This window comes from Cherax quadricarinatus, chromosome 7 (genome assembly GCF_038502225.1).
Source record: "Cherax quadricarinatus isolate ZL_2023a chromosome 7, ASM3850222v1, whole genome shotgun sequence".
Lineage (NCBI taxonomy): Eukaryota > Metazoa > Arthropoda > Malacostraca > Decapoda > Parastacidae > Cherax > Cherax quadricarinatus.
Window position 1 is genome coordinate 1,275,317 of NC_091298.1, and position 24,230 is coordinate 1,299,546.

The 24,230-nt window shown below is 37.5% G+C and overlaps 1 protein-coding gene across 50 annotated transcripts in view; it reads right to left on the reverse strand.

Annotated features, from left to right (window-relative positions):
- Positions 1-24,230, reverse strand: part of trol (terribly reduced optic lobes) — a 960,590-nt gene that overhangs the window by 407,208 nt on the left and 529,152 nt on the right. For 43 of the 50 annotated variants that reach the window (XM_070082142.1, XM_070082177.1, XM_070082160.1 and 40 more), the window contains 5 exons: positions 19,528-19,638; positions 19,160-19,336; positions 15,815-15,931; positions 13,821-13,949; positions 1,994-2,128 (listed from right to left, as the gene is read on the reverse strand). In XM_070082142.1, coding sequence (XP_069938243.1) covers positions 1,994-2,128; positions 13,821-13,949; positions 15,815-15,931; positions 19,160-19,336; positions 19,528-19,638 — 669 coding nt within the window. The remainder of the gene's footprint in view (positions 1-1,993; positions 2,129-13,820; positions 13,950-15,814; positions 15,932-19,159; positions 19,337-19,527; positions 19,639-24,230) is intronic. The other 7 variants (XM_070082146.1, XM_070082141.1, XM_070082144.1 and 4 more) reach the window with 7 other exon arrangements.

Genomic DNA, 24,230 nt, shown 5'->3' on the forward strand with positions numbered 1-24,230 from the left:
AGGACTACAAAGAGACCTGGACAGGCTACAAGCCTGGTCCAGCAACTGGCTCCTTGAATTTAACCCTGCCAAATGCAAAGTCATGAAGATTGGGGAAGGGCAAAGAAGACCGCAGACACAATATAGTTTAGATGGCCAAAGACTGCAAACCTCACTCAAGGAAAAAGATCTGGGGGTGAGTATAACACCGAGCATATCTCCTGAGGCGCACATCAATCAGATAACTGCTGCAGCATACGGGCGCCTGGCAAACCTACGGATAGCGTTCCGATACCTCAGTAAGGATTCATTTAAGACTCTGTATACCATCTACGTCAGGCCCATACTGGAGTATGCAGCACCAGTTTGGAATCCACACCTAGTAAAGCACGTCAAGAAATTAGAGAAAGTGCAAAGGTTTGCAACAAGACTAGTCCCAGAGCTACAGGGATTGTCCTATGAAGAAAGGTTGAGGGAAATCGGCCTGACGACACTGGAGGCCAGGAGGGTCAGGGGAGACATGATAACGACATATAAAATACTGCGCGGAATAGACGAGGTAGACAAAGACGGGATGTTCCAGAGATGGGACACAGACACAAGAGGTCACAATTGGAAGTTGAAGACTCAGATGAATCAAAGGGATGTTAGGAAGTATTTCTTCAGTCATAGAGTATTCAGGCCATGGAATAGCCTAGAAAGTGATGTGGTGGAGGCAGGAACCATACATAGTTTTAAGGCGAGGTATGATAGAGCTCATGGGGCAGGGAGAGAGAGGACCTAGTAGCAATCAGCGAAGAGGTGGGGCCAGGAGCTGTGACTTGACCCCTGCAACCACAAATAGGTGAGTACACACACACACACACACACACACACACACACACACACACACACACACACACACACACACACACACACACACACACACACACACACACTCACACACAGAAAACCAGTTCTAAGCTTCAATTAGACACTATCTAATTATGAAGACTTGGTGAACATCTAGAAAGTTGTAAATTCTTCACAGAACACAGGCATTGATTCATGAATAGAAGGTGGTGGGCAGGAGCATTATCTAACAAGCTCTTTGTTTTAAGAGATGTCTCAACTGCAGAAAAAAAGCAGTTCAGAAATCAGTCCTGAAACTTGATTTTGTTAAACCATGCCTTCATTTCTTCTCTAATATAATGTCAAATGTTCCCATTTTTTCCTTTTTCCTTTAAATTATCAGAAGTTGAGAGACTAATATAGCAGCAACAGGTTCCTCATACAGTCTAGCAAAGATTTTTCCATATAGTAATTAACATAATGTGTAAATTTTCACATCTGCACAAACTATCTTAGCATTATAACCAAAATTCAATAAAACATACAGTGCAATAATTAAATATAGGTCAAGGCCCTTAACGTATATAAGGGTAGTCTACATTCAGTTAGTATTAGTTATCATGAATGATATGGTAATTTTGTTAGATACAGACTAATCTTTGTGAAGTTTACACAATAAAATATGCTTGTCTTGAATGGCAAAATAATCATTATTGTATAAGCCAAGTAGCCAAGTTCTTACTAAATAGTAGCATACTTAACATATTCTTGATGGAAGAATTATCATAAAAAAGTTAGGAATTGCTTCATGATTCTCAAGAAATTCCATAAAAAAAATTAGGTATTACTTCATGTTTCTTATCTTGATAAATATCTGAAAAAATATTAGTTACAGAATTATCATCCATACTGAGTTATTTGGTCAAAAGTGCATTCTTTTATCACAGAAAATGTGAGACTACAGTGCACCTGAAAGCAAAAAATAAAATTTTAATATGATATAATGGTTTATGCATCTACTTAGCATTTAGTAAATACTAATGTAGTTTAGTATCATTAGTTATTACATCTATATTCACATGCAAGAAAATTAGTTCAATTAGAAATTTTCATTCACAGCAACTGAAAGAAAGAAAAGATATTCATTAAAATTGATCTTACAATATTGAAGACAATAACATACTAGTTAATGTAGCGTCCATTGGGCAGTCAGTCTCATCAGAACCTTCACGACAATCTGCTACACCATCACATTTGGCATTTAGTGATATGCACTGCCCATCCAAACATTGAAACTCATATAACTGACAACTTGTATCTGTAGAGTTGGGCAATAAAACATATTAGAACATGGTGATTCATATATTACTATAGTAAGCCACTTTTAATGAGCAATAACTAATACAATACAGTATACTGTATAACAAACAATAAATTTTTATTATTAAATATGGAATAAAAACTTATAATAGTGTACAGTATATTCAAGACAATTAAATAGTAATATGAACTAAGTTAACAATAATTACATGGCGTCTCACTAGAGTGGCAAACTTTTACTGAAGAAAGTTTATTAACACTTTAACTATCCAAACATAGATCAATGTTGTTACCACTAGCACTTCAAATGAAGATCAACATTCTATTTTTTCCTGCCTCCAAATTTGGCACAATTGGCCTCAGATGCCTGGTCAGCAAAGAATGGGTCTTAACACTCGGTGTGTGCAGTATTAAAAAAAATCTGGGACCACTTAGTACCTTGTGGGAGCACCAGTTCAACTGAGTGCCAGCTAGACCAAAGAGCGTGCAAACAACAGGGATTCACTGATGTCATGTCCTATTAACACCCCTGTTAAGAGGAAAGTGATGTTGACCCTGAGTTTAGTGGCATTGAGGTGGATGTGGCCACAAGTGGTCGAGGAAATATCAAAAACCTCAAAAATAACCCATGTGCAACATCCTTTCAATTTTGGTACCACTGCTAGTGTCATCCTGCCAGAATGTCCTAAAACCTATGCCTTAAGTAAGGAGAAACAATTCTGGAACATGTAATACTCGTTTGGCAGGCTGGCCGGCTGGTTGGCCAGCTGACTGACCAGCGGCTGGGTGGCTGAATGACTTTGGCTGTCTCTATCTCCATCTGTCTGTCTGTATCTATCTCTGTCTTTGTTTATCTCTGTCTATCTCACAAGTATACATAAATAAATTTTTATTTTTTTTTATTATCACACTGGCTGATTCCCACCAAGGCAGGGTGGCTCGAAAAAGAAAAACTTTCACCATCATTCACTCCATCACTGTCTTGCCAGAAGGGTGCTTTACACTACAGTTTTTAAACTGCAACATTAACACCCCTCCTTCAGAGTGCAGGCACTGTACTTCCCATCTCCAGGACTCAAGTCCGGCCTGCCGGTTTCCCTGAACCCCTTCATAAATGTTACTTTGCTCACACTCCAACAGCACGTCAAGTATTAAAAACCATTTGTCTCCATTCACTCCTATCAAACACGCTCACGCATGCCTGCTGGAAGTCCAAGCCCCTCGCACACAAAACCTCCTTTACCCCCTCCCTCCAACCTTTCCTAGGCCGACCCCTACCCCGCCTTCCTTCCACTACAGACTGATACACTCTTGAAGTTATTCTGTTTCGCTCCATTCTCTCCACATGTCCAAACCACCTCAACAACCCTTCCTCAGCCCTCTGGACAACAGTTTTGGTAATCCCGCACCTCCTCCTAACTTCCAAACTACGAATTCTCTGCATTATATTCACACCACACATTGTTCTCAGACATGACATCTCCACTGCCTCCAGCCTTCTCCTCGCTGCAACATTCATCACCCATGCTTCACACCCATATAAGAGCGTTGGTAAAACTATACTCTCATACATTCCCCTCTTTGCCTCCAAGGACAAAGTTCTTTGTCTCCACAGACTCCTAAGTGCACCACTCACCCTTTTCCCCTCATCAATTCTATGATTCACCTCATCTTTCATAGACCCATCCGCTGACACGTCCACTCCCAAATACAGTGGACCCCCGCATAACGATCACCTCCGAATGCGACCAATTATGTAAGTGTATTTATGTAAGTGCATTTGTACGTGTATGTTTGGGGGTCTGAAATTGACTAATCTACTTCACAATATTCCTTATGGGAGCAAATTCGGTCAGTACTGGCACCTGAACATACTTCTGGAGTGAAAAAATATCGTTAACCGGGGGTCCACTGTATCTGAATACATTCACCTCCTCCATACTCTCTCCCTCCAATCTGATATCCAATCTTTCATCACCTAATCTTTTTGTTATCCTCATAACCTTACTCTTTCCTGTATTCACTTTCAATTTTCTTCTTTTGCACACCCTACCAAATTCATCCACCAATCTCTGCAACTTCTCTTCAGAATCTCCCAAGAGCACAGTGTCATCAGCAAAGAGCAACTGTGACAACTCCCACTTTATGTGTGATTCTTTATCTTTTAACTCCACGCCTCTTGCCAAGACCCTCGCATTTACTTCTCTTACAACCCCATCTATAAATATATTAAACAACCATGGTGACATCACACATCCTTGTCTAAGGCCTACTTTTACTGGGAAATAATTTCCCTCTTTCCTACATACTCTAACTTGAGCCTCACTATCCTCGTAAAAACTCTTCGCTGCTTTCAGTAACCTACCTCCTGCACCATACACCTGCAACATCTGCCACATTGCCCCCCTATCCACCCTGTCATACGCCTTTTCCAAATCCATAAATGCCACAAAGACCTCTTTAGCCTTATCTAAATACTGTTCACTTATATGTTTCACTGTAAACACCTGGTCCACACACCCCCTACCTTTCCTAAAGCCTCCTTGTTCATCTGCTATCCTATTCTCCGTCTTACTCTTAATTCTTTCAATAATAACTCTACCATACACTTTGCCAGGTATACTCAACAGACTTATCCCCCTATAATTTTTGCACTCTCTTTCATCCCCTTTGCCTTTATACAAAGGAACTATGCATGCTCTCTGCCAATCCCTAGGTACCTTACCCTCTTCCATAAATTTATTAAATAATTGCACCAACCACTCCAAAACTATATCCCCACCTGCTTTTAACATTTCTATCTTTATCCCATCAATCCCGGCTGCCTTACCCCCCTTTCATTTTACCTACTGCCTCACGAACTTCCCCCACACTCACAACTGGCTCTTCCTCACTCCTACAAGATGTTGTTCCTCCTTGCCCTATACACGAAATACACGTGTAAATTACCTAAGATAGCCCAAAAAATCCAGACAAAGTGCTATACTGTACTTGTAGATATAATGCATAATAAGCATGACTGGCAAGTAATGCGCATTTTCATTTGTTCAGGAATCAGACGTGATGATTCTGTATCATGTGTAACACCTGTTGGTTCATGAGTGGCTCTCTGAGACTGAGAGAGAGACAACAAGCAGACAGACAGAAAGACAGATAAGCAGAGACAGAGATAAACAGAGAGAGCTAGACAGACAGACAGACATGTTTATGTGTAACATTGAAAACAAATAAAGCCAAGGCAGTGCATGATCATCAAATGTCACTCCACTGCTGCACTGTCAGCAATGGAGTGACACTCGTCTTACACCATGCTTCAAGGTGTACCACTCTCTAATATATCCTTACCTCACCTATGGTATTTGTGCCTGGGGCTCAACCACAGCCAACCACCTTAGACCCTTAATAATCCAACAAAAAGCTGTTGTGTGGGTGATAACCAGTTCCTGTGCTAGACAGCACACCCCACCACTTTTCAAAAGACTCAACTTGCTAAATATAATACATACACTCTTTTTATTGTGCCTACTACATATACAGAACATTAAACTCCACTGTAAATCCTCCCCTAAAACTACTCCTTGACAGTTACAACAGAATGCACAGCCACAATACAAGGCATAAGGCACTTTTCAACATCCCTTGAGTCAGTCTCTCACTATGCAATAATGCCATGCACATAAAGGGCCCGAAGATCTGGAACTTGCTACCAGAACAGGTCAAGGATTCCCTGACAGCTTTTAAATTTAAGACTTTGCTAAAAAATCATCTTATCTCACAATATTAACCAAATCAACCAAAAAATCTGCTAATTAGTTTTATGTGACTTCCTGGCTTTTAATTCTGCCAATCCATAAAATATTACCACTTGCACCATTACTTGTAAGGTAGAGTCTGTGTGCAATTTCAAGATCATTTTCCCGAGCCCTACTCCACCTTACTACCTCTCACTTGTATTAAGTTTAAATAAGTTTGTAAAACAGTTAACCACTACTTCTTGTCTAGTTTTAAGTATAGTTACTATGTACTTTTATCTTATCTAGCTTTAATTAGTTACTATGTATTAGGATTAATTTGCCCAAAATGCCTCGGCATGATAGTGGCTATCTTTGTACTTAGCAAATCAAAATTGTAATTACACATTGTAACCTTTACAAAGAAATAAACTTTACTTTACTTTACTAAAACACTGATGGGACCTATAAATACTATGTACACGGTTATATTTCTAGATAATAGTATGTGATCAAGGCAGACGAAAATGTTCACCTGTCATCGTGTTTATGATATGAGTATTATTTCAAAACAAACATTGACTATGAAATCAAAAGAACTACTACAAATTGTAATTATCAGAACATAAAAATTATATAAATTATAAAAAAAAAAACGAGAAAAAAGATATATCGGCAACACTTGTGCAAGCACCAGGACTCCATGTTGCTGTCACGTGAGCATCCAGCACCAACTTTGTGCTCTTATATCTTGATAAGTATTGACCCTTAAAAAAAAAATTTTATCCTATTACATGCAGAAAAATGCCCTCTGTATTTTAATAATTTTTTTTTTTTCAAAATATTCAGAGAGTTGGGCAAGAGAACGTAGATCTATGTTTGGACAGTTAAGGGGTTAATGACAGAGAAGGCCTAAGGTAATAAAACTGCTACATACTACATAAAAAAATATGATACAGAAAATAGAAGTGCAGCAACGTGCAGCAGTTAATCCCTTAAAAATAAATGCAAGAGTAGATTAATTTGACAGTTCTAAAAGACAGAAAGCTAGGCACCTAAAATCAGTAAGTAATATGTGACTGAAGTAAACATCACACTTTAGGTATACTATATACATCAAACAAATGTTGCAACAATTACACCAAAATATACATCCTCTTCAAAATGTGAATCTAACTCTAATCCATGCCAATGCTATTTCAAGAGATTTAGATTTAAACTTCTCAGTACAAGTCCCATCTCTGCTACACATGACCTCAAGAAATGGCATAATGCCTTTATATTAAAACAAATATGCTCAAAATTCTAAATTAAAAGTACCCATAAAATAATTCTATAAATACGTTATTTGGATTTACCAGATCTTAGATTTTTAATATTACTGCCATTAGGTCAGTACAGTGGATCCCCAGTTCACGATATTAATCCGTTCCTGAAAGCTCATCGTAAACCAAAATTATTGGAAAGCGAATCAATTTTCCCCATAAGAAATAATGGAAATCAAATTAATCCGTGCAAGACGCCCAAAAGTATGAAAAAAAAAACTTTTACCACATGAAATATTAAGTTTAATGCAATATAATAATTACAATAACAATAATAACAATAGAATAATCACAATAGAATAATTGACACTTACCTTTAATGAAGATCTGGTGATGATTGATGGGATGGGAGGAGGGGAGAGTGTCGAAGTTTTTAACGTTTAGAAGGGGAATCCCCCCTCCATTAGGACTTGAGGTAGCAAGTCCTTTTCTGGGGTTACTGCCTTTCTTCTTTTAATGCCACTAGGACCAGCTTGAGAGTCACTGGACTTCTGTCGCACAACATATCTGTCCATAGAGGTCTGTACCTCTCGTTCGTTTATGACTTTCCTAAAGTGGTTCACAACACTGTCAGTGTACAGGTTGCCAACACGGCTTGCAGTAGCTGTGTCAGGGTGATTTTCATCAAAAAAGGTTTGCACTTCAAGCCACTTTGCACACATTTCCTTAATTTCAATATTCATTAGCACCCTTGGTCTCGATGAGTTGGCACTAGAAGCTTTCTTGGGGCGCATGGTGACTTATTTTGCAGAAACAAGCACCAAAAACAGTGATAATATGGATAATATGGAATGTATCGAATGTACTGTATCCTTAGATGCGCGCACACTGGTTGGCTTGTAAATACTGGCACACACAGGGCAGTTCAGGCCACACTTGGACACGTCTCGTACGAATTGTATCGCATACCGGGTTTTGTAACGGGGAACCGAGGCAAATTTTTTGCGATACAATGCTTCGGATACCGGATTTATCGGATACCGATGGCTTCGCGAACCGGGGGTCCACTGTATTATGTATTATGTAAAATAAAATATGCTTAAAAGACTCGATGAACCTCAGACATTTTTATATCAGCTCCCTTATGAATTCCAGTACAGTACAGTATTAACATCTTATGAGTCATATTTAAGGAACTATTATGTGAACTCTTTGGGCAGCATTCACTATTTGTTCATTATAAAGATCATACATGGGCTCTGCTACATTCATACTTAATCTTGTACTGAGTTTATGGGAAGAGGCTGGACAAGCTCCTCAATAACTTTCTGGTTATTATTAACTAAGACATTAGTATAGATTGAATTTTATTAAGTCAGCAATATGAAATTATGCAGTTATTACATTTCTTAAATAATTCTTAGAAATGGGGAAAGAGTTCCTACTGTTTTTCCAAGTGTATGTACTAGTTTATATTTTACACATTTTTACATCTGTTTTTCTTGGAGCAAGCAGTTACTGTGTGTTTATCTAGATGCTGCCTAAGCTTGTTCTCTTAAATTTCATTTCTTAAACAAGATTTTTCTTAAACAGAACTTTTCTTTCAATTCCAAAGACATTACCTAATCGCTATGTACTTGAGTGTGTTTTTAGATATTATGGTCAATTTTAAATGAACTTATAAGCAAGACTTGACTGCATATACTGTGTATGGAATAAATAACTGCAAGAAAACAGAGATGTCTTAAAAATCAAATTAGTATTTTTGGCAAGTGCAGCCAATCTAAGAGTGATTGTGTTAATAAGGTTAATTACAGGCAATAATAAGGAAAAATGAAATAGTTCTTAGGGTAAATAATGTCAGGTTAGGTTGTGAGAGTAGACAACATTTTGGAAACAGTCACACCTAGGGCAGATTACAGATGTACTATGTCTAATTAAATATACACAAATAACCCGCACATAGAAGAGAGGAGCTTACGACGACGTTTTGGTCTGACTTGGACCGAAACGTCGTTGTAAGCTCCTCTCTTCTATGTGCAGGTTATTTGTGTATCGTTCCAGTCACGGTATTGTGCCCTTTTTTTGTTATCTAATTAAATATGTTTACACATATACAAATTTGACAAAATACTAGAGTACAGTTAAAAATTAGACAGAACAAAGAATTAGTGCATACACTAATTCGACAATTATACCATTTTCACACCAGTTTGATATTGCTGTTTCTTAATAACTTAATGACCTTATTACTGGACTGTTTTCAACAGCTGACATTTATCACTTATAATCACCCACTGACAAGTATGGCCCTGGTTTAGTAGAAATTTGTACAAAAAAATGGTATATTTATAAGTGTATCTATTTTCATAAGTTATTTACTAACGTCAACAATGCTTAAAACATTTTCTATATATCTTGTACCCACCAGGAATCTTTGGTTTAGAAGGGCAGTTTTGTGAAGATTTCCTAATACATACTGCAACTATTGGTATCTTCATATGCAAACATTGCAACCAATGGTATCTTCTGTTAATACTGCAACCATGGTATCTTAATGTGCAAGCATTAGTATGTCCTTCTGCAAACACTGGTATGTTCATGAGCAAGAATTGGTATCTTCGTGTGCAAACATTGGTATTTTCACAAGAAAACATAGTTATTTTCAGGAGTAAACACTGCAATCCATCAGTATCTTCAAGTGCAAACATTGGTATACCTGGAGAGGGTTTCAGGGATTAATACCCCCCATGGCTCAATCTGTGACCAGGTCTCCTAGTGGATCAGGGTCTGGTCAACCAGGCTATTACTGCTGACCACACACAGACCGACATATGAACCATAGCCCAGCTGATCAGGTAGTGACTTTAGGTGCCTGTCCAACGCTGTCTTGAAGACAGCCAGAGGTTTATTGGCAATCCCCCTTATGTATGATGGGAGGCAAGTGAACAGTCTTGGGTCCCTAACACTTATTATGTTGTCTCTTAGTGTACTGGTGGCACCCGTTTTCATTGGGGAGGCTGTTGCATCTCACGCAGAGTCTTTCATTTTCGTAGGGGGTGATTTTCATGTGCAGGCTTGGGACCAGTCCTTCTAGGAGTTTCCAAGTGTATATTATCAAGTATCTTTCTCACCTGCATTCCAGGGAATACAAATCAAGGGACTTCAACTGTTCCTAGTAGTTTAGGTGCTTTATCATATTTATGCATGCCGTGAAAGTTCTCTGTGCACTCTCCAGGTCTGCAATTTCGTTTGCCTTGAAAGGGGCCATTAGTGTACAGCAATATTCCAGCCTAGAGAGAACAAGTGATTTGAAGACAATCATCATGGGCTTGGCATCCGAAGTTTAAAAGGTTCTCATTATCCATCCTATTATTTTCTAGCAGAATTAACCCTTTGACTGTTGCAACCCCAAATCCTGAGGTGTCTCCTGGTGTTGCAAAATCCCCCCCCCCCAAAAAAAAAATAATTTTTTCTTATGAAATGATAGAGAATCTTTTTCAGATTGTAATGACACCAAAAGAACAAAATTTGATGGAATTATGCTCTTGCAAAGTTAGTGACCTCGGCGATATTTATGAATCTGCAATTTCACCCACTTTGAGCCCTATTTTCGGCTAATTCCATTGTTCCAGTCAACCAACCTCATAGCTATTTCTTTAGAACTCAATTTTTTCTACTGATTGAGTACAAGAGACTGCCCATTTACCGATTTCAACTACCCAATAACGTGGTCAGAAATTTGCAATTTGGCCAATTTCACGAAAATTAAAAAATATGATAATTTCAAAATACGGTCCAGAATGAACAATGCAGACATTCCTGGCTCTAAAATAACATTTTCTTTGTTCATCAGTCATGTCTCCAGGCCCCTCTGATATTACTCTTGCTGTCTATTTTGAATTTTTATTCAAACAAAAAATAGAAGATTTACTGTTATGCAGACTACTGCAATATTGCAATAATTGTATAAATAATGTAAACCCATTCATGAGTGCATATTAGAATGGCTACTTGGACATTTATTGGAAAATGACATCATTTGTTTACTTTTGAACAGTGGCAAAAATCAAACATTTCCCCTACTTTGAGCTCCATTTCAAGGTTCTTTTCATAGAAAAACCAATCAAAATCACCTTATTTCTATAACATGTTTTCCATTCTATCAAATGAGACCAAGAAAACGAGAATACAACCATCATAAATACTAAACGAAAATAGACCACGAAGTCAGCATTTCAATTAAAAAAAAAATAGTTGGAGTTTTCTTTTTCTCATTATGCACTGCTTGCTGCAGGATTCTTTTTATATGGTGCACACTGACCACACAGACCCATTCTCTCACATGTCAGCCTACCAGCTTTCTCCTGCTTGATTTGAAGCCGCTAGAATTTATGAGTATACATACGTCAAAAACGGTGGCTCATAAGACATATATATATGACCAACAGTCAAAGGGTTAATAGAAATATTGTTGTGATCTTCCAAAGTAAAATCCTCTGACATTATCACTTCCAGATCCTTCACATTAGTTTTTCGCTCTATTGTGTGATTGGAATATGTTTTATACTCCAATACAATTTTAATTTCCTCAGGTTTTCCATATCAGAGTAATTAAAATTAAAATGTCTTTCATGGACTGACGGGTATGCAATTCTTCTTCTTGTAATTTATTGCTGGGTGAAATAAATTACAAGAAGAAGAAGAGTTGCATACTCCTGTTGGCATGTGGGTGTGGCAATTTTTGGAATGATGAAAACTGCATGTCCCATCTGTTTTTCCAGATAATCCATGCCTGCAGATACCCAAGGCATAGAATTTGCATAGATTGGATTTTTGTTTGCCAGGATTTTTTGTATCTGTGTTCCCTACTGGTGTAATTTTTTCGTTTCCCCATTATATATGGCCCCTGTACTCACATCAGTGCCTCCACCATTTTTTTCTGGTTATGTATTAACGCAATTCCCCGAAGCATCATCCCCTTTTATTCTATCTCCTTTGTAACTCTGTAATTTGTATAACTTTGTTATACAAATTCCAAAGTAACAAATTCAGCAGGGCCACTATCTCCATTTGGTGGACTGTCCTCCAGGACAGCACCAGCACCATCTGGTGCACTGTTTTTCTTGTCTGTATTCTTACGGGTACTGTCCAACAAGACAGCCCCAGCTGACCCACTCCTTTTATTTTCTTAGCTGTTATACAAGACTGTCATGTTTTCCAAAAAGGATATTTTTTTGTTGGTGTTCCTGTCTTGTAGTATAGATGTAATTTTCTCCCACAGGTGCCTCTCACTTAAGCAGACCCAAAAACATTATCCTGATTTAATATCAATAGTGGTTGATTTCTTAAAGTCCAAACACGACCCATGGGATCCTTTTCCACAGAGACTGCATGCAATCCAAGTGAGACTTCACCTCTTACTCTTGCTGCAGATTACACAGATTTTCATGATGTAATATATACTGTAGTTTGATATATATAGTTTTTATAGATTTTTTTTACAGTTACAGTGTCCCATACATCAAACTAGTGTAAAGGTCTAGTATAAATATATTATGTTTCATATGTTGGTATACATACTGTAGTTTGATATATATATATAACGCTTCATAGAATTATATAGTTACAGTATCCCATACAACAAATTCTTCTCTTGGTTCAAGTGCAAACATTGGTATCGTCACGTATAAACATTGGTATCTTAAGTGCAAACATTGGTACCTTCAAGTGCAAACATTGGTACTGTCAAATGCAAACACTGCTATTTTCAAGTGAAAACACTGGTACCTTCAAGTGCAAACATTGGTATCTTCAAGTGCAAACATTGGTATATCAAGTGCAAACACTGGTACCTTCAAGTGCAAACATTGGTATCTTCAAGTGCAAACATTGGTATCTTCAAGTGCAAACATTGGTAAATCAAGTGCAAACACTGGTATATCAAGTGCAAACATTGGTACCTTCAAGTGCAAACACTGGTATCTCCATGTGCAAACATTACAACCCTTGGTAACTTTGTGTAAACACTACAACCACTGGTATCTTCATGTGCAAACTATGCAACCATGGTATCTTCATGTGCAAACTATGCAACCATGGTATCTTCATGTGCAAACTATGCAACCATGGTATCTTCATGTGCAAACTATGCAACCATGGTATCTTCATGTGCAAACTATGCAACCATGGTATCTTCATGTGCAAACTATGCAACCATGGTATCTTCATGTGCAAACTATGCAACCATGGTATCTTCATGTGCAAACTATGCAACCATGGTATCTTCATGTGCAAACTATGCAACCATGGTATCTTCATGTGCAAAGATTGCAACCATGGTATCTACACATGCTCATTTATGCTTGTAAATGAGATTTGCATGTTTGTATATCGACAGTCCAGAAATGTAATTTTTTTTATATAATAATTACCACACAGTATGTGTAAGTTAATAAGAGGTGGAAAATATACCCAGTAGTGAACAATATAAACTGAAGACAAAAATATATTCATGCAGTTATAAGAGAACAGACTACAGAAGAGAATAAAATTAAAAACAAAAGTCAACAATAGTTTACAAGGACAGACTACAGAAGAAAATAAAATTAAAACCAAAAGCCAACAACAGTTATAAGAGGACAGACTACAGAAGATAATAAATTTAAAAACAAAAGTCAACAATAGTACACACTGCGAGGACAATTTTCATCAGATCCATCAGCGCAGTCTTCTACCCCATCACAACGCTGGTTCACAGTATAACATGAACCATCAGTGCATGTGAACTCAAAAGATGAACAATTTTGGACCATCGAATCCCCTGAAAGTCAGTGTATATGAAAGCTGAGGTAAATCATAGAATTGATGAAGGGAAAAAAGGTGGGTGGTGCCCTGAGGCATTTGTGGAGACAAAGGGAATGTACAGCAATATAGTGGTACCAACACTTTATATGGGTGTGAAACATGGGTTGTAAATGCTGCAGCGTGAAGGAGGCTGGAGACAGTGGAGATGTTGTGTCTATGGGCAATGTGTGGTGTAAATATTATGGAGAGAATTCATAGTGTGGAAATTAGGAGGAGGTGTGGAGTTACTAAAGGTATTATTCAGAGGGTGGAGGAGGGGTTGTTGAAGTGGTTTAGTCATTTAGAGAGGATGGAGCAAAATAGGATGTCTCGGAGAGTGTATAAATTTGTAGTGGAGGGAAGGAGGGGTAGGGGTCGTCCTAGCAAAGAATAGAAGGAGGGGGGTAAAAGAAGCTTTGTGTGCAAGAAGCTTGGGCACAGAGAAGGCATGCATGAGCATGTTAGACAGGAGTGGAGACAAATGGTTTTTGGGACTTTATGAGCTATTGGAGTGTGAGTAGGGTAATATTTTGTGAGGGATTCAGGAAAACCAGTTAGCTGGACTTGGGTCCTGGAGGTGGTAAATACAATAGGGGTTTGGGATGTTGGTTTTTTGGAGTGACATCTAAACTGATGTATCTGAGTACCTCTGCTAAGACAGTGATTATGTGTGAATGATGTTGAAAGTGTTGAATGACGGTGAAAGTGTTTCTTTTTTGGGTCACCCTGCCTCGGTGGGAGACAGCTGAGATGTTAAAAACAAAAATAAACAGGCTAGCTATCTCCCACTGAGGCAGGGTTACCCAAAAAAAGAAAAAAACACTTTCACCATCATTCACACATAATCACTTCTTTGTAGAGGCGTGCAGATATGACAGTTTAAATGTCCCTTGAAACAGCAAATACAGTTGTCCCCCCCATATCCGCTGGGGATATGTTCCAAGAATACCATGGATATCTGAAACCACAGATAGTAGCAAACCCTATACATAAGTCGTTTTTCATTTACATTCATACTTATGATAAAGTTTAATTGGTAAATCATGTACATGAAGTCGAGAATTAGCACTTTTTCAGTGATGGGAAGCAGTTCATGACTTCTCTTAAGCTTCGAAGAATTTCCAGCAAAATTAAGGGTTTTTTTGGGTCACAGTAAACAGTGGATAATTGAAACAGCACAAACCAAATCTGTGGATACAGGGGTCTCTCTGTATCCCAAATCCCCTCTTTAGAGTGCAGGCATTGTACTTCCCACCTCCAGGACTCAATAGCAATAACAAAACTTACTGTGAATTTTGTCTGAAACATTTAATCAAGATTCAGAGATTTTTTTTTTTTTTCAACAAGGCGGCGGTCTCCCACCGAGGCAGGGTGACCCAAAAAGAAAGAAAATCCCCAAAAAGAAAATACTTTCACCATTCAACATTTTCACCTCACTCACACATAATCACTGTTTTTGCAGAGGTGCTCAGAACACAACAGTTTAGAAGCATATACGTATAAAGATACACAACATATCCCTCCAAACTGCTAATATCCCAAAACCCTCCTTTAGAGTGCAGGCACTGTACTTCCCATTTCCAGGACTCAAGTCCAACTATATAATATATACTAAAAAATATTTACTAGCTTTAGCAAAGCTATGTAATACACCTTATATTCTGAAAACATACTTATGCAAGGCATACTTGTTTTCAATCAATAAGTTCAATATAAAACTAGTCAGTGAAATGTAATATGATAGTAGATAACTCTTTCAACAATGAGTCAAAAATATAAACTTAATTAATAATTATAATATAACAATTTAAATAAATGTAAATGACATGCAAGAACACACACCACAATTTTCAACACTTTCATCGGAACCATCGAAGCAGTCTCTTCGTCGATCACACACAGCTCTTGATGAAATACATTCTCCAGATAAGCAGAGGAACTCATTTGAAGTACATCGAGCTGGGGATCAGGAAATAAATTCTTATAAAGTCAAGCTAGATAATGTTATGAGACTATTAAGAGATGCTTGGGTGTTCATGGAGAGAATATTAAGAGATGCTTGGGTGATCATGGAGAATGCTAAAAAGAAAATAATTTATATTTTGCTACGTCAAGATCAGATTGGCGAAATTCAAGTACATGTTAATAGTTAAAGGCACTAAGCTCATAGTATCCTATCTTATTTATCATAAATGTTTAATTTTCCAGTGACTGCAGAGTATACTACCTCTTCCTGAAGTCTATAAAGACTTATTTACTAGATTTCAATAAATTGCAGTACTGTAAACATTTTACTTTTGCCTTATCTATACCACCCTATTTATATAAAAGTTTTAAATTGTGGTATGTTCTTAAGTTTCTTAAAAGTCCCATTTCTTAACTTTGAAATAAATTTTGTTACATGCCTTTGAATTCTGCACTATTAATGAGAAAGCATTAGACTTGTTAAAGTTATACAGCATTGAAATTTTGACACCTAAGTAAATATTCTTTCCATTTAAAATAAAGAAAAGACAGAGCTCATCATTTAAGGAGCGTATAGGCAAGCCTCGATATAAGCAGCCAATTATAAGTTGTTCCTTTGAACCTGAGACAATGTATTATTTCACATTTCCAAATACTGCACTTAAAATAACTTTAAAGTTGTTCAATCCCTAAAAAAATTTAAAAGACTCCAGCATTTCCTCATAAAGCCTTGTCATGCGTAATTTTTACATATATTTTTTGAGTATTATATGCATATATATTACATTATTATACAGGAAAGGAGATCTATAAGAGTTCTAATAGTGTATAATTAGAGGTACAGAACTGATTTTATGGCACCCTTGGTTTCTAGGCTTTGCAAGTATATTAATTTTGCTGGACCAACAGAAGTCACATAATAATAATTCAACAACACACCTCTGGCCCACCATGGTCTGCTGGAAAATTAAATATTAGAATAAATGGAGCATGGGGAAGTGGAACAGAATTCTTCCTCCATAAGCCATGCGTGTCGTAAGAGGCAACTAAAATGCCGGGAGTAAGGGGCTAGTAACCCCTTCTCCTGTTTATATTACTAAATTTAAAAGGAGGAACTTTCGTTTTTCCTTTTGGGCCGCCCCACCTCGGTGGGATATGGTTGGCACATTGAAAGAAAGAAAGAAGCAGTTTTATTTATTATTGTATTTGGGAAGGATGTTGCAATATCAACACTCCCAAAGTGGCAAATTTTAGAATTTTACTGCAACTGTAGAGCTTATCACAAAGCTCTGGAAGTTGTGGGCTGACAGAATTACTGTCTCTTTCATAATAGATCTGTGAAGTTGAAGCCACAGGATTTTCAGATGAAGGCCTATGGCTATTATACACATTCTACTTGGCAATCTTTTTATATAGTTCATCAAAGCAAAGTTGTTTCATGTGCTTTGATCTTCTTTCCGTACGTAATTTTTCACGCATCAAATAAAAATTCAGTAGGTCTTCTCTTGCCAGAAAGGAACACTGTTCAGTCCTTATGTTAATTTACCTGACAACTCAATTAACTTGTCAAGAGCCATAGCATATGATAAGGCATTTCTAATGTTATTTCCCAAGCCATAGCTAGTGCACAGTATAGTACTTACCACTCACTGTGCAGCTCATCCTCCAGCTTAAGCAGTGAACATAGGAATGCCAACACTATAAAGCATTACAATATAACACATGCTGACAGACTTTAACAACGTAGTTATATTTATTTTTTGGCGATTAACTATGCGTAAATATAGGTTAACATAATATAGCCCAAAATAACAAAGTATTTAATTTTTGTGGATATTTAGATGAGTAGAAACCAAATAACTGTAATGCATGCGAAAATGTCACGTCATGTACAGAGTGCAGGTTGAACAGTGAAATTTTATATTTACAAATATACATATATGTTACAGAACATTTAAACATCATCTTGGGTACAAAAAGCAAAGGGAACTGGAGAGAACGCAGATTCTACAACAAAAATTGTGACTGACTACATGGTACTCATCATCTTCCTGAGCAACTTCCTATACATACATTGCATGTTTTTTCTCTTGCATTTCAAAATGAAACAGTCGTGTGCCATGTACACTGAACATCTACAGCTGTTTTAGTCACCACTTTCAATTAAAGATGTGTTACTTCAAGGACACTTGTCAACAGAAGTGACCATGCCAGGAAGGGGGCCACACGATGAGAGGTGACATGAGGACTTGAGAAGTGGTGTTTAAATCAAGACACATGAAAAACCTTTAAGATTCAGACAACATGAAAATGCAAGTATTTCAAATTATTTATAATGGTAATTACAACACTATATATATCAAGCATCTACAACCTGCAAAGAGACCGAGAGAAGAGAGAGTAAGCAGTCAGTTGTACAAGACCTACTAGCTCCATTCGAACTTCCACCCAGTTTTTCAAACTAAAGAAAGAACAGGTTACTCCTGAGCTCCATCAAGATATCTGTGAACTAGACCTGAACTAGACTTAGTATCCACTCTAGTTCCCTTTCCATCAAATAACTAGACCAAGATAAACTGATAATTTTAAGCTCATCTTGTTATAGTACTCAGGAAGTAGTGTAAGCTTGTCAAAGTAATGTAAGAAGTGTGTACTAATACTATAATGTCTGAATACTCTATATAGAGTACATAATTGGGATGCCCCAAAATTTGCAATATATCAGATTTGGGATCTAACAGACTGACTTATCTCAAATTTGTCAGAATGAGGTAATTATTTCACCGGCTATACAAGGTAACTGTAGATTATAGTTTACAATACTAAGAAGGATAACTATTTTTATTATATGAAACAACATGACACAATGGATGAATGTCACTACCTTATAAGCATTCTGTATATTTAGATCAACATTATATCCAATTACCACTACAATAAATTGTAAAAAAATTTTACTATACAGGAAGAACCTCTATCTGCAAATGTCTGAAGAGAAAACTGGATTAACCAATTAAAAACTTGCAAATAAAATGTAATAAAATAAACTGCCCCCTTACATGGGTAGAGAATATGGAAGAATGAATTACAAGAGAATATGGTTCATGGAATATAACAGCATGATGACTGCATTTCCTTAAGGTGAACATCTGCTGACCTGCATAACATATGAAAAGAGTATATTATATTAGCAACCAAGTGCAGTGATTACATGGACCGAACCTGAGGTCTCGGGGATATATATCAAGGTGGAGGTAGTACTGGAGGTGCTGATGGAGGGACAAAAATCCTCATCTTGACCTTCTTCACAGTCATCGTAGCCATCACAAAGACGAGAGTGATCAATACATTCACCGGTGCTGCACCGGAACTGACCATCGTAGCAAGGCTTGGAGGAATCTGGGATCCAGTAATGTGTGAGGTGTAGTGCGAGGACAATGAGTTTAAGAGAGCAGCATTAAGTCTGCAAATGCTACACTAATGTGAGGAGTTGAATTTTAAATATGTATACAGAGCAAGCTTTTAAGAAAGGTTTTTAAGGAGGTAAGTTATTTACAAGTTACAGGACAGACTGACACTAAGCAACACACCTGGGCAGTCTCTCTCATCAGAACCATCAGAGCACTCCCGCACACCATTACATACTTCGGTGCGGAAAATACACTCTCCGGTTTCACACTGCCACTGAACACTTCCGCAGTCTGTGAAACATTTTTTTGTCTTACGTACCAACTGGGTTGCATTGTAGAAAACTTGTAAAGTTTAACAAAAGACTGAAAAAATAATATGCTACTGCACTGTAATGAAAAATTAAATTAAGTGAATATATTTAACAATTCGTAAATTATCCCACAGTCTAAGACAACGCAAAATACTGTTTATAAAAGTAGACATTTGCATATATAATGCACTGGTGAATTCCAAATAAAAGCTGTGTAATGCTTTAAAATAAAATAAAGGCTCATTTAAATTTCCTACATATATGATCCAGTGGAGTCAGATGAAGCACTTCTGCATACCTGTCTTCAGTACAGTACTGGGTAACTACTGTGATGGAAACTTTTAAGATTAATTTGTAATAAATTTAACCATTATGAAATCCACTAAAAAAGACCAATGCTATGCATCATGGTGTAGATAAAGAATGTCAACATCTAGTTTCTAAGATCCACTAATGTCAGATGGAATATGCAATAACTTCTTTAAAATTCCAAGTCTTGCTAACAAAATGTATTAGGCCCTCCTCTCCCCACAGGCAAAAAATGATGTCAGTAGAATAAGTTGAATCTGCAGTCAAAAAGAGAACTGTAAAATAAAATGTGATTACAATAAAAAATACTACAATGATTAATACATATTAAAAACAAGAAACACATACATTCAAAGCTATATTATAAATCCACCATTTTTATGAAATTTAATAGGATTTTTTTTTTTTTTTAACAAGTCGGCCGTCTCCCACCGAGGCAGGGTGACCCAAAAAAGAAAGAAAATCAAAAAAACGAAAATACTTTCATCATCATTCAACACTTTCACCACACTCACACATTATCACTGTTTTTGCAGAGGTGCTCAGAATACAACAGTTTAGAAGCATATACGTATAAAGATACACAACTTATCCCTCCAAACTGCCAATATCCCAAACCCCTCCTTTAAAGTGCAGGCATTGTACTTCCTATTTCCAGGACTCAAGTTCGACTATATGAAAATAACCGGTTTCCCTGAATCCCTTCACTAAATATTACCCTGCTCATACTCCAACAGATCATCAGGTCCCAAGTATCATTCGTCTCCATTCACTCCTATCTAACACACTCACGCACGCTTGCTGGAAGTCCAAGCCCCTCGCCCACAAAACCTCCTTTACCCCCTCTTTCCAATCCTTTCGAGGACGACCCCTACCCCTCCTTCCTTCCCCTATAGATTTATACGCTCTCCATGTCATTCTACTTTGATTGATTCTCTCTAAATGACCAAACCACCTCAACAACCCCTCTTCTGCCCTCTGACTAATGCTTTTATTAACTCCACACCTTCTCCTAATTTCCACACTCCGAATTTTCTGCATAATATTTACACCACACATTGCCCTTAGACAGGACATCTCCACTGCCTCCAACCGTCTCCTCGCTGCTGCATTTACCACCCAAGCTTCACATCCATATAAGAGTGTTGGTACTACTATACTTTCATACATTCCCTTCTTTGCCTCCATAGATAACGTTTTTTGACTCCACATATACCTCAACGCACCACTCACCTTTTTTCCCTCATCAATTCTATGATTACCCTCATCCTTCATAAATCCATCCGCCGACACGTCAACTCCCAAGTATCTGAAAACATTCACTTCTTCCATACTCCTCCTCTCCAATTTGATATCCAATTTTTCTTTATCTAAATCATTTGATACCCTCATCACCTTACTCTTTTCTATGTTCACTTTCAACTTTCTACCTTTACACACATTCTCAAACTCATCCACTAACCTTTGCAATTTTTCTTTAGAATCTCCCATAAGCACAGTATCATCAGCAAAAAGTAACTGTGTCAATTCCCATTTTGAATTTGATTCCCCATAATTTAACCCCACCCCTCTCCCGAACACCCTACCATTTACTTCTTTTACAACCCCATCTATAAATATATTAAACAACCATGGTGACATTACACATCCCTGTCTAAGACCTACTTTTACCAGGAAGTATTCTCCCTCTCTTCTACACACCCTAACCTGAGCCTCACTATCCTCATAAAAACTCTTAACAGCATTTAGTAACTTACCACCTATTGCATATACTTGCAACATCTGCCACATTGCTTCTCTATCCACTCTATCATATGCCTTTTCTAAATCCATAAATGCAATAAAAACTTCCCTACCTTTATCTAAATACTGTTCACATATATGCTTCAATGTAAACACCTGAGCTACACATCCCCTACCCACCCTGAAGCCTCCTTGCTCATCCGCAATCCTACATTCTGTCTTACCTCTAATTCTTTCAATTATAACCCTACCGTACACTTTTCCTGGTATACTCAGTAAACTTATTCCTCTATCATTTTTACAATCTCTTTTGTCCCCCTTCCCTTCATATAAAGGGACTATACATGCTCTCTGCCAATCCCTAGGTACCTTCCCCTCTTTCATACATTTATTAAACAAAAGTATACAAAGGTATACCTCCCTGACCAGTGCATGAAATTACTGCCTCTGTTTCTTCCTTAACATTTAAAAGTTCCTCAAAATATTCTCGCCATCTACCCAATACCTCCATCTCCCCATCTACTAACTCCCCTACTCTGTTTTTAACTGACAAATCCATATTTTCCCTAGGCTTTCTTAACTTGTTAAACTCACTCCAAAATTTTTTCTTATTTTCATTAAAATTTCTTGACAGTGCCTCTCCCACTCTATCATCTGCTCTCCTTTTGCACTCTCTCACCACTCTCTTTACCTTTCTTTTACTCTCCATATACTCTGCTCTTCTTATAACACTTCTGCTTTGTAAAAACCTCTCATAAGCTACCTTTTTCTCTTTTATCACACCCTTTACTTCATCATTCCAACAATCACTCCTCTTTCCTCCTGCCCCCACCCTCCTATAACCACAAACTTCTGCCCCACATTCTAATACTGCATTTTTAAAACTATTCCAACCCTCTTCAACCCCCCCACTACTCATCTTTGCACTAGCCCACCTTTCTGCCAAATAGTCGCTTATATCTCACCCGAACTTCCTCCTCCCTTAGTTTATACACTTTCACCTCCCTCTTACTTGTTGTTGCCACCTTCCTCTTTTCCCATCTACCTCTTACTCTAACTGTAGCTACAACTAAATAATGATCCGATATATCAGTTGCCCCTCTATAAACATGTACATCCTGGAGCCTACCCATCAACCTTTTATCCACCAATACATAATCTAATAAACTACTTTCATTACGTGCTACATCATACCTTGTATATTTATTTATCCTCTTTTTCATAAAATATGTATTACTTATTACCAAATTTCTTTCTACACATAGCTCAATTAAAGGCTCCCCATTTACATTTACCCCTGGCACCCCAAATTTACCTACTACTCCCTCCATAACATTTTTACCCACTTTAGCATTAAAATCCCCAACCACCATTACTCTCACACTTGATTCAAAACTCCCCATGCATTCACTCAACATTTCCCAAAATCTCTCTCTCTCCTCTACACTTCTCTCTTCTCCAGGTGCATACACGCTTATTATAACCCACTTTTCACATCCAATCTTTATTTTACTCCACATAATCCTTGAATTAATACATTTATAGTCCCTCTTTTCCTGCCATAGCTTATCCTTCAACATTATTGCTACTCCTTCTTTAGCTCTAACTCTATTTGAAACCCCTGACCTAATCCCATTTATTCCTCTCCACTGAAACTCTCCCACCCCCTTCAGCTTTGTTTCACTTAAAGCCAGGACATCTAGCTTCTTCTCATTCATAACATCCACAATCATCTCTTTCTTATCATCTGCACAACATCCACGCACATTCAGACTTCCCACTTTGACAATTTTCTTCTTCTTATTCTTTTTAGTAATCTTTACAGGAAAAGGGGTTACTAGCCCATTGTTCCCGGCATTTTATTATTATTATTATTATTATTACTAATTTAGGGAACTGGAGCACAGATCCAGTTCCCTAGACCAAGAGCCCCTCACCAGCATCAAGGAACCTCCCTTGAGGGGGTAAGCTCACATTCTGAATTTTTGCTTGTATCCAGAAGCAAAAAATTGACCAAGCGATTGCTCATGTCCTGAAAAACTCGTATGGTGGGGCACTCGTAAGCTGACGTTCCACTGTACTAGGATTAGTGTGCCAGGATTAGTGCCCCAACATGATAGTGGCTTTCTTTGTACTTGGCAAACCAAAATTGTAATTACACATTATGACCTTTACAAAGAAATAAAATCTTTATTCTTTTATTCTTTATTCCTTTAAAGTGCAGGCACTGCCCTTCCCACTTCTAGGACTCAGGTTCATTTAACCAGTTTCCCTAAATCCCTACATAAAAATTTTCTTTGCTACACTCCAACAGCACGTCTATTACAAACCACTTGTCTTCATTCAATCCTGTCTCTTGAAAAGTAGAGCTGAATGACTCGCATGGGTTTTGAGTTTTTCAATAATAATAATAATTATATTACTAAAAGTTCTAGGTAGTAGGTTGGTAAACAGCAACCACCCAGGGAGGTACTACCATCCTGCCAAGTGAGTGTACAACGAAAGCCTGTAATTGTTTTA